The sequence below is a fragment of the Panthera uncia genome, chromosome C2 (genome assembly GCF_023721935.1).
Source record: "Panthera uncia isolate 11264 chromosome C2, Puncia_PCG_1.0, whole genome shotgun sequence".
Lineage (NCBI taxonomy): Eukaryota > Metazoa > Chordata > Mammalia > Carnivora > Felidae > Panthera > Panthera uncia.
Window position 1 is genome coordinate 71,917,507 of NC_064810.1, and position 11,473 is coordinate 71,928,979.

General features: G+C 35.4%; 1 protein-coding gene across 4 annotated transcripts in view; it reads left to right on the top strand.

Moving 5' to 3' along the window:
* Window positions 1–11,473, top strand: part of ACAP2 (ArfGAP with coiled-coil, ankyrin repeat and PH domains 2) — a 151,975-nt gene that overhangs the window by 135,992 nt on the left and 4,510 nt on the right. For 3 of the 4 annotated variants that reach the window (XM_049628374.1, XM_049628373.1, XM_049628372.1), the window contains 7 exons: window positions 176–267; window positions 1,844–2,028; window positions 2,906–2,998; window positions 4,332–4,519; window positions 5,133–5,242; window positions 6,580–6,690; window positions 8,993–9,054. In XM_049628374.1, the coding sequence (XP_049484331.1) occupies window positions 176–267; window positions 1,844–2,028; window positions 2,906–2,998; window positions 4,332–4,519; window positions 5,133–5,242; window positions 6,580–6,690; window positions 8,993–9,054 (841 nt within the window). Of the gene's footprint in view, window positions 1–175; window positions 268–1,843; window positions 2,029–2,905; window positions 2,999–4,331; window positions 4,520–5,132; window positions 5,243–6,579; window positions 6,691–8,992; window positions 11,360–11,473 lie in introns of all 4 variants that reach the window. The other variant, XR_007457289.1, reaches the window with a different exon arrangement.

Consider the following 11,473-nt stretch of genomic DNA (forward strand, 5'->3'; position numbering starts at 1 on the left):
TAGCAACATGATGATATTGCTCTTAGTTCCTTGTCTCATTTTGTTTTAACTTCAAACTTTGTGGGATCAGCATTTGCAGAACAGCAAAAGGAATGAGTTAGCTGTATTTGCTTTAAGGACTGTTACAGTATTTTTAGGAATTTGTACCTTATTTTCCTATTTTCCTGCCAAACAGCTTATGTGTGAATTGGGAAATGATGTTATAAACCGAGTTTATGAAGCTAAAGTGGAAAAAATGGGAATAAAGAAACCACAACCAGGACAAAGGTACTAATTTCAATTGTCTCCATGTGTTACCCTTTTATTTTTCGTAAGCAGGAATATAGCTATGATTTTTATTTCACTATAACTGATACGTAATATTGAGATAGACTGTTTAGAAGAGAGCATTACTGCTTCTGTTAAAATACGGCAATCTTGGGGCACCTGGGTGGCTCAGTTGGGTAAGTGTCCAATTCTTGGTTTCGGCTCAGGTCCTGATCTCATGCTTTGTGAGTTTAAGCCCCATGTTGGGCTCTGCACTGACAGCATGGAGCCTGCTTGGGATTCTCTCTTTCTGCCCCTCCCCTGCTGTCTGTTTGTCTGCCTGTTTCTCTCAACATAAAATAAAGAATTAAAAAAAATTTTTTTAAAAAGATGGCTATCGCTTTCTTGGGTATGTGTTAGATAATTATTTGTTATTGATTATATAATAAACTATAGTCTCCAGATGACAATCTCAAAAATTAAGTCTCTACATAGAATATAAAAGCTCTTAGCAGTTAAAATAGACCAATTCTGTTATTGGCAGGGGTTTAAAAAGAGATAATCTGTTCATTAATGTCTCTAAAGATCAAGTTTCTATTACCAACAGTGAATAATTTTACATTGTTTAACTTAGTACAGTAAATATCTGTGAAACGCATACTTAATAAATGGCATTATGATATTAAAGAATTAAAGGTGAAAGGGTAGCTTCTGGTAGGGGAGAGTACTTAGTTGCTATGTTTGAATTATACTTCCAATTCTATATATGGAGGCTCTTTGAATGAAGTGGCTAAGAGTGCCTTCAAGGTACATAATTAATCTTTATTGTTGATGTTGCTTTTAGTTTTTATGGTTCTTTATTTTTAGCACTAAAATTTTATTTGCCATAATCCTATGTTGGGATTTTATGTTTGACTAAATCTGTATGTATAATCAATACTATTTTAAAGTTATTGTTGTCTGCACTAATATCATTTAAATGAGATTATTTGGTAAAGCATGGCTGAGTTATTCAGACCTTGAAATATCCTTCTATTCCAGCCAAAGATTTAGCCATTTCAAAAGGATATAAGTAAGAAAAGGTATAAAACAGACTTGGTATTTTATGATTGTATCATAACGTTTAAAATGTGACATATTTTCTTCCTCCTTAGTTAGGAATGCTGTTGTTTTAAAGTAGTTGTCTTAGGAAAAATTATGGCCATCAATAGTGATAGTTCAGTATGTGACATTATCTATTGCAGTAAAATGAAATTAATTTCCATAAATTTTTATAGTTTTCTTGGTAATGGTTTTCATTTTGTAAAAAGCACAAGGGAACATGTATAGAAATGAATGAGCACAGAAATTAAGAGAATAGAGAGTGCCATGTTAATGCTTGTGATTTTTCATTTAGTCTATTGTTTGTATTTCATTTGAACATGAGATCGTAGGTTATTAAATATTTGGAAGGGAAATATGTTGCATAATGTCACAAATTTAGTTTTAACTTGTAATACATTTAGTGACTTTTTTTGAGATATTCAATATATAATGGCTTCTTTTCAGCCATACTAAGAGATTAAGCAGAACATCATGACATTTTTATGTATACCAGACAGGAGAAAGAGACATATATCAAAGCAAAATATGTGGAGAGGAAATTTGTGGATAAATATTCTATATCATCATCACCTCCTGAGCAGGAAAAAAGGATTGTCTCCAAAAGTTGCGAAGAAAAGAGGCTGAGCATTTCTAAACTTGGGCCAGGTGACCAAGTCAGAGTACCTCCCCCAAGTTCAGGTATTACAGCTTACTTGTTAAACTGAAGTCGCTTTCTTGATCTCTGAATTAGTAGCCACTGTAGATTATTTAAATGCTAAAAGACCTGTTTCCTTCTGCATATTGTAAGGAAAAATTGGATTTCTATGTCTTTAAAATGGTTAAATTTAAATAGCATCTTGGTAACTCACGTTTCTAGGTAATGTGTATATTCTAGGGAATAAAACTGCTTAGAGTGCAAGGGGAGATGGGAATTATAAATCTATCATGGCAACAAGCCCTAAATATCTGATTAACTACCTAATATCCTTCCTATTTTTTTCCTCCTAAATTTTTCCCAGTAACGTTTTTTTCCTGCCCTTTTCCCTTCTTATGGCCTGCTTTGTGCTTTGCTAACTTGCATGTCCTCAGTGGTTGCTGTAAATAGCGACGAGGCCAGGCGGGAGTCTCTGTTCTGTCCTGATGAGCTAGATTCACTCTTCTCCTACTTTGATACTTCTTCAAAACTACGTAGTAGTAAGTACTACTCTTGTGGAGCATTCCAAGTCTGTGCCAGTGGTCATTGTGCGGTGTGGCCATTTCTCTAGATGTTACCCATTGTCTCAGAATTACACATTACTTACAGTCATAATAAATTAAGCTCTTCACCACCCCTGACATATTATGGGGTAATGAGATGTGTTGCGACTCTGAAGATAAGTTTATTTTCAGGCTTTGTGATTGATTCATATTTTGATAAGCTAAGTGTTCAAAAGGATTACAATTGTGTTAAATGTATTCTGATGGTGGCTGAGTTCATGTTGATGTATCAGAACTCATTTTAAAACCTTGTTGTTTGGAGTAGATTGTTTTCTAATGGTGTGAACTTTAATCACTAGCTGATTTTTCTTTAAAACAGTTAAAAGTAATGATAGTGGAATCCAGCAGATTTCTGATGATGGAAGAGAATCTTTACCCTCGACAGTGTCTGCCAATAGTTTATATGAGACTGGTGAGTTTTGGTGAAATTCAGTGTTAATTAGTATTGTCTGCTGAAAAATGCATGTGGTTAGTGCTTAATCTTGATTAAATAGTTTCTAAAGGAAGTGGTTAGCCTTTTAGAAGGTATTGTTAAATGAGAAAGCGGATTTGGAAGTTCTCTCCTAGCTGTACATTCTTCTAAGCCTCATGATACGGGCTAAAAGTGCCTACTCAGTTGCTAAGTATACTTTTTAGTCCACGTGAACTGTATGTTTTATTTATTTTATATTTATGTTTATATATTTATATTTATTTATCTATTGTGGCTATCTTATCAGGAGAAAGAGATTAACAACTCTCTCCCCATTATATTTTTCTTTGGATCTGTGCTTTCTTCCTCTATTTTCTCCTTCATGATTCCCATGATTTTGGTCTTACAGAATATTCAGGGTAGTGAGCATTTTCTGAATTACTTGAATTGCTTGTACTGTAACTTATGATGATATTGGACCATCCTCGGCATAAAGTGAGGTTTGGTCTAGTAGTAAAATTCTTCATGGATTTTTACCATCCTCTTTAAATCCAGGCATATGGGAATATACCTAATTTTAATCTAGTACAGTGTAATTAACCTCCCATTGCATATCGGCAGGACCACAAAGGCCTAGTATACCAATGGATGTCTTTATAAGAGAAGTTTGACTGTTTGGGGAGTCATCAGGGAATAATATATTTTTGTGAAAACCTCCCATTAGCTCATTTTGTTAAATTAGTGGTTACATCTTTTACATTGTGGTACATTGTAGTAAGGGCTTATTTAAAAAAATGTGGTAAATAGAGAAAGACAAATATCATATGACTCCACTCATATGAGGACTTTAAGAGACAAAACAGATGAACATAAGGGAAGGGAAATAAAAATAATATAAAAACAGGGAGGGGAAAAAAACATAAGAGACTCTTAAATATGGAGAACAACCAGAGGGTTACTGGAGGGGTTGTGGGAGGAGGGATGGGCTAAATGGGTAAGGGGCATTAAGAAATCTAGTCCTGAAGTCATTGTTGCACTATATGCTAACTAATTTGGATGTAAATTAAAAAAAATAAAATTAAAAATTAAAAATTTAAAAACATTTTGTTATGTATGTGGTAAGACATACATAACATGAAATTTACCATCTTGAGCATTTTTAAACGGACAGCCGCGTGGCATTGAGTTTCTTGACCCTTGTGCTGCCGTTACCACAATGCAGCCACAGAACTGTCTTCATCTCACAAAACTGAAACCCTGTACCTGTGAAACAATAACTTCCCATTCTCTCCCTTCCTGCTCATTTTTACTGATGTATTTGTTTGCTTTACAGAAGGAGAAAGGCAAGATTCTTCTGTGTTTCTCGACTCTAAACATCTTAATCCGGGACTCCAGCTTTATAGGGCTTCATATGAAAAAAATCTTCCTAAAATGGCTGAGGCTTTGGCTCATGGTGCAGATGTGAACTGGGCTAATTCAGAGGAAAATAAAGCAACACCACTTATTCAGGCTGTATTAGGGGTATGAATTCATACATTGTAAAAAAATCATAATTCATTCTGAACATAGCTTTAGCATTATTTTTTGCTTTAAGAGATGGGTTGGAAAGTAGAAGAAAATGTTAGTAGTGATTTCTGAGTATCACTGTGATTACGTAAGGTCAGATTTTTTTCTCAGTGGAAGAGAACTTTGGTAATGAAAGTAGTGTCTTTTGCTAGATCACACTGCACATTGAATCCCTGTTAGAAGTCATTCTTGGCGGGGCGCCTGGGTGGTTAACCGACCGACTTCCACTCAGGTCATGATCTCACAGTTTGTGAGTTCGAGCCCCGTGTCGGGCTCTGTGCTGACAGCTCGGAGCCTGGAGCCTACTTCAGATTCTGTGTCTCCCCCTCTCTCTACCTCTCCACTGCTCACGCTCTGTGTCTCTCTGTCTCTCAATAATAAATAAATGTTAAAAAAGAAGTCATTCTTTGGAAGAAAATAATTTATCATTTCTCTGCTTTCACTGGGGAGTATTTTCTCTTTTGGGAGAAAATAAAACAGAAAGGCTATTAGAGTAAAGACCTGTTTTTAATAGAAATATATTATTGTTTGTTTTTTGTACATTGTTATATTCTTTTTTTCTTCTAAGGGTTCTTTGGTGACATGCGAGTTTCTTCTACAGAATGGTGCTAATGTGAACCAAAGAGATGTGCAAGGGCGGGGCCCACTGCACCATGCCACTGTCTTGGGGCACACAGGGTAAGCTGTGGAGCTTGCATATTTAACTAGATTTTATTTGAAAAATTATTTTGAAATATCATTTTGCTTTTTCTTAGGCTAAGGCATTAAGTAGAGTTTGTAAAATGATACCTTCCTGTGACTTATATTGTCATGATGGAATTTCAAATTTTAAAAATCTGCAGAAAAAAGCTACTGTTACTTTTCAGAAAAGAACATTGCAAAGCTTGTTTTGAGCTTTACTTGCCATTTATGTAGATCAGTTTTAGTATTTAAAACTGTTACTGAAATTATGGTGATTTTTTTCAGACAACTAAGTCTATGTATGTATTTATGCATGTTCACATATTTATATACATAGCATGTGCATTTGGGGAGAATTTTATAACTTTGGACATTTTAGTTTTCTCACAGGGTACCTAAAGTCAGACTTTAACTTTTAGCTTGTGCTATTGACATGGAGGCTTCTGAAGCAGTATTTAGACTTACAGAACAATAAAGCCTTGAAGATTACTTTTGTTGTTGTTGTTGTTGTTGTTTTTGAAAATGGACTTTCTAATAGAAGGTACAAATGAAGTCAAAATGTTGACCTTAAATGAAAAATTTGTGTCATAGATGATTGTTTTTAAATAAAGTATCTCAGGATATCCAATTCTTATTATCCCAATAAGCAAGAAGCTGGGTATTTTTTTTTTTTTATGTTTATTTGAAGCATCTTGTATTTTTTAAAGCATTTTCTATTCTTATCATAGTTTGCTTTCCTTCTGCCAGCAAAGAGATACTGAGTTCAATGACTTCATCATACAAACTTTTGGATACTTAAAAGTGATTGTATTTGATTCATCTGTGTATTTTCTTCTTAAACAATCATTCTTCCCATTTTACTTCATAGACTCCATTTACTCATTCTGTCATATTTTTTCATTTTTGTCAATTTCTTCAAGTTATCAATATTTGTGGAGGATTACCCTCTTTGCTGTTGAATTATTGTTGGTATAATGTTAACGTTGCCTTGGCTTCCTTCTTTCCCAAATAATGACCTTAAGTGATGCTGTTTTGTTTAAGTTCATGGAAATATATGTACATCTTTTTCTGATATTATTTGAGGATAGAGACCATAATTTATACATCTCACCATCCTACGTACCACCAAGTTAAAAGGGGAAAACACCTTGAGATTTGTAAAATGGTGATCATGGTAAATTTTTATTGTTCAATAAATAGTTATAGAATGAGTCAAGAATTTCCTAATGAAATGCTATTTCTTTAAGTGAGATGGTGCTTTTAATTTTTTTATGGTGAATACTAATATTTTTTTCTTATTGGCCATATATTAAAAATACTGTTTCCTTAAACAGGCAGGTATGTTTATTCCTAAAACGAGGTGCCAATCAACATGCCACTGATGAAGAAGGGAAAGACCCTTTGACTATAGCTGTGGAAGCAGCCAATGCTGATATAGTGACCTTGTAAGTGTCTTCTTTTTACTTGATTGTTTTTCAGACAGTTGTAGTACTTAGTTTCAGTGTAGTACTTAGGTTCAAACATAGTTTCATGCATAGGTATGAACTATAAACTTGATTGTTTAATGTGTTTAACTATAAACTTAAATTGTTTAATTTAATGTATTACATATAGGAACTTATTTGGCTCTCACAGCAACCCTATGAGGAACATATTATTAGCCTTATTTTATAACGATGCCATGCCGCAGATCATTTGAGAAACCGGTAGCTCATGGAGCTGGGATTTGAAACTAAGAATTTTGGCTCTAAAACCCATGTCCTTAGCCACTTTTTAAATCCTGCATGACCAGTAGGAACAGAAAACCCATGTCTTCTCTAAAATGGATTCTTTAATTTTCACTACAGTACTAGGGCAGGGGGTGGATTGGTACAGTAACAGGCAATAATTCTGTTCAAAAATCTGCATTTATTCTACCTTAAGAGTTAGAGGATTATAAGTAGGGAGGACAGCTGCACTGATGTTAGCAACTTTTGCAGTTGCATTGCCTTTGGGCAGTGATGCTTAGGGATCTGTTTGTGCTTATTTTTTTTAAGGAGTTATTTACATGAATGCTCTATCTTAAGATAAAAATACCTGTTTTTTAATGTTTGAATACAATTGAATATGATCTGTTAAAGAAAGACTTTTGAGATCTTAATTTGATTTTCATCTTAGATCAAAGTTGTTTGTTTACACTGGAATCTAAAAAAGTGATTGCCACTTACACTTTATTGTGATGTAGGAAATATGTTGTATGAAGTCACTTACTCGTTCTGTTCTGTGTTGCCTGAAACCCAGAATTACTGATCCCCTATTATATGAGTATTGATAGTTTCATTCACACTACTGAGTCTCAGTCACCTACAAAGGGAAACTTTCTCAACTGCCTTGAACTCCTGAGCTGCCACTGAGAATTCTTGACTTGTCATATATCACTCCTCCCTGATCCCTGCCAAATTAAAACACAAGGCAAAACAGTAAAACATGCTTTCTCTGCACTCAGTGTCCTTTCCCCACTGGAGAGGTTATTGTAATTGTGGAGACTATTGGAGGAAAATTTAGAACTATTAAATTATTATAGATTCACAATTGGAGAAAGAGAAGTTATTAAAGAAAAGATAGGAATAGCATAGAGAAAGGAACTCTGGATGCAGCTTCCCAGGCAGTTCTTACAATAATGGCCCCTTTACCTCAGAAATATCTGTCCCCAAATTGTCTAAATTTTCTCATTTTACTTTGTGTGAAGACTTCAGTTTCATTTAATAATTTTTTAAAGTAATGGTCCTCTCTGCAAAGTCCAAATACCAAAGAGAGACCTAAGGTGCTATTAATTCACACAGTGGTTATGAAAAGAGATGGAAGGGAGTGGTAGTATTTTGGAGAGAGGGAAAGCTCATGTCAGATGCTGCAGTTGCCAGAAGTGCACGTTAGAAGAGGGTGATATAAGTCTCGGTGGGCAGTGCACCCACTGCCTGAAGGTGGGTGGCCCGAAGGACAGACAAACAGTGAAAAGTAGGAAGGGGCACTGAAGGCGACATTTGCCTGTTTCAAAATTGTTTAAAGTTAGTACAAAAATGGAAGGAAATTCTTGCCTTCTTAATCCAGTGCTGTATATCTTCCTGCTGCCAGGATGAATACCCCACGAAAGAGTGTCTAACCGAATGGTAACCTTGGTAAAATCTTAGCAACCTATGGTCATTTAATACATCAAAATACGTTTCCGCTATTTAGACATAACACATGCCATTTACATTTTTGGAACTACCTCACCTCAGGGTGAAGCCGAATAAACTTAAACCGTACAGTAGGACATTCCATACTGTAGAGGCAATACTTTGAACAGTTGCTGGAGAAGCTGGGGAGTCTCTGAAGTCAGGAAGTAAGCTCCTGGAGGTGCTCCAAAGGTCCTGCTTAAACAGTGATGAAGTGTATTTGTTAGAAATCTTTTATTGTCAGGGCACCCAGCTGGCCAACCCAGCTGGCTCAGTTGGTGGGCAAGCATGCGATTCTTGATCCTGGGGTTGTACATCTGAGCCCCAGTTTTGGTGTAGAGATTACTTAAAAATAAAATAGTTAAAAAAAGAAATCTTTTATTATACTCTCTCATGAGAATTGTATAAAGGGAAACTAAAACTAAAACCCCATCTATTATAGTGGTAAACACTAGGAAGAGAAAAAAGAGTGTGCGTTTTATCTGCTTATACATTTCATTGGTTTGTGGTTTCATTACATACTTCATCTAAAAATCCTTTCCTTTGATTTTAGGTTACGTTTAGCAAGAATGAATGAAGAGATGCGGGAATCAGAAGGACTTTATGGACAGCCAGGTCAATATTCTACTAATAACCATACTGAAATGCAGTATAAGAAATGCATTCAGGAATTTATTAGTTTACAATTGGAAGATTCATAGTTCTTTAGCAGAGTGGCTTAATATTCTGGAGTTTTTATAACTTACTTGTAAATTGTGAGTTGTTATGTATTGTACTTACTGAATTCTCGGGAGCGGCTAACTCCCGAGCCTTTAGAGGTCCGTAACTATTCCTATTACAGTACACATTTACTTGCTGTGTTCAACTTTGGCTGCTGACTTCTTTACCTGCTGTACAGATGTCTTCCATATACATTCCAGTGACGTGGATGGAATGGTGACCTATATTTATACCCTCACAGCAGCACAATGGTCATTTTCATTTTGGAATTCTCTTTAGCTGTCAAGTGAATATAACAGAATTGTTTTCTTTTTGTTATTCAGGGAATTTCTATGAATTGCGTTCAGGGAAAAATACAAATCACCATGTGTTTGGCATATAAAAAGTCAGTATGGAAAATGCCTAGAAAAAAGTTTATTGAATTAAGAGTTTTGTACTCTGATCTAAAGATAAGTTTTAGAGTTAAAAATAAAATCTACTAGTAGTTTAAGAAGCCCGGAATGGGAATGGAGTTAGTTTAAAAGGTATAGAGAAAAGGTCTCACTTTGCCTTGTAGCTTTGCCCCAAGCAATTGTACATTATCTGTTGGGTAAATGTAAGTATTTAGAACAGTATTTCATGAACCTGATGGTAAAGTAAACTTGTTAGAGAAATCTCAACTCAGGATCAGCCCAAGTCTCATTTTGTGTAATTTTCACCTTTGAGTCAGGATGTCAAGAAAAGGAAGAAATGTTGCTAATCAGATTCCTTTCTTTGAGGAACACATCCTAATTAGACATTCTTCACGAAGAAAAGAGTAATCATTGGATCTCCAGTTTCATGAATTTGAATATATGAATTCCTAATTTATCTGTTTTAAATTCATATAAGTATTAGTAAAGGATTTCAGGAATTCATGACTAAAATAATTGTAATGTTAGTTTTTAATAAGTATATTTAACTTTTAAAAATGAATATTAATGTGTTATTTTAAAAGTGGCTTGGTAATATCATCTATTCTTCCTGTTTAAATATGTTTTGAGATTTCTGTATTTTATGCTAGCTTCAGCCATTAACCTTTACATAACTGGATTAGTATATAATTAATATGGGGCCATTCTTTTCTCGGAGGACTGTATTTACTACTTCTTGTTGGTCTAGTTTAATAGGGAACAAGTAAGAACTTTGAGAACAGAGACACTTCAGCTAGATACTTCTAATCTAGGGTGTCCCACTTTAATCCTATGGATCAGACAATACTACTGACTCATGATACACCAAGATGTAAGAGTGCTGATTAAGGGTGAAGTCTCAGCATTAATTCTGAATTTCACCCATTTGTTTTAAACTTGAATGTTAGATTTTAAATAAGTTATAATTTTGTAACAGATATACTTAAGTGAGGGTATTACTAGGCCATTTTTAAGGCCTTTGTGTTTAAGCACTTTAAAAATAAAAATTATTCAAAGGATACAACCTGATATTTGTGAGGTAAGAGTGAACTTCAAGATTTTAAGTTAAACAATTCTTTTTCCTGACATTTGAAACTTAAATGTTTGGTCAGCTGTTCTTTCCTTGAGCAGTTTGCTGATGAAGTTACACCCAACTGATTAGTCATAAGGTCAGTGGTCAACTTTCCTTCGGAGTTGGGAAACTTGAAAGGACAGGGCCTCTATGTTCTTGTGACTTCTAGTTCCACCCAGATTGCTTGGGCTTCTTCTGCCACCATTTAGGAGCATTCGAATGTCTCTTTCACTGCCGTTTTATGTATAAGTTTATGGGTATGCATCTTCCATTCCCCAGTAGAAAAATGAATTTTTCCAATTTATTTGACCGAAAAATGTTTTAAAAGCCTCATTTTGGGGTGTCTGGGTGGCTCAGTCGGTTAAGTGTCTGACTTCTGCTCAGGTCACCATCTCACAGTTTGTGGGTTCAAGCCCCATGTCGGGCTCGCTGCTGTCAGCGCAGAGCCCGCTTTGGATCCTCTGTCCCCCCTCTCTCTGCCCCCCAATTCTCATGTGCTCTCTCTCTCAAAAATAAATAAACATTAAAAAAGCCTCAAAAAAAAAAAAAAAACAACAAACCAGGCTTTTCCACCACTCTCAAATTTTAGAGATTAAAAATAGATCAGAATTCTGGAAATGGTGTATCAGAAGAATAAAATGGGATTTTGATCTATTTGGGGATGATCTTGATGATAGATTTTCAACCCATTTAGAAGGTCTCACATGCTGGGGCGCCTGGGTGGCGCAGTCGGTTGAGCGTCCGACTTCAGCCAGGTCACGATCTCGCGGTCCGTGAGTTCGAGCCCCGCGTCGGGCTCTGGGCTGATGGC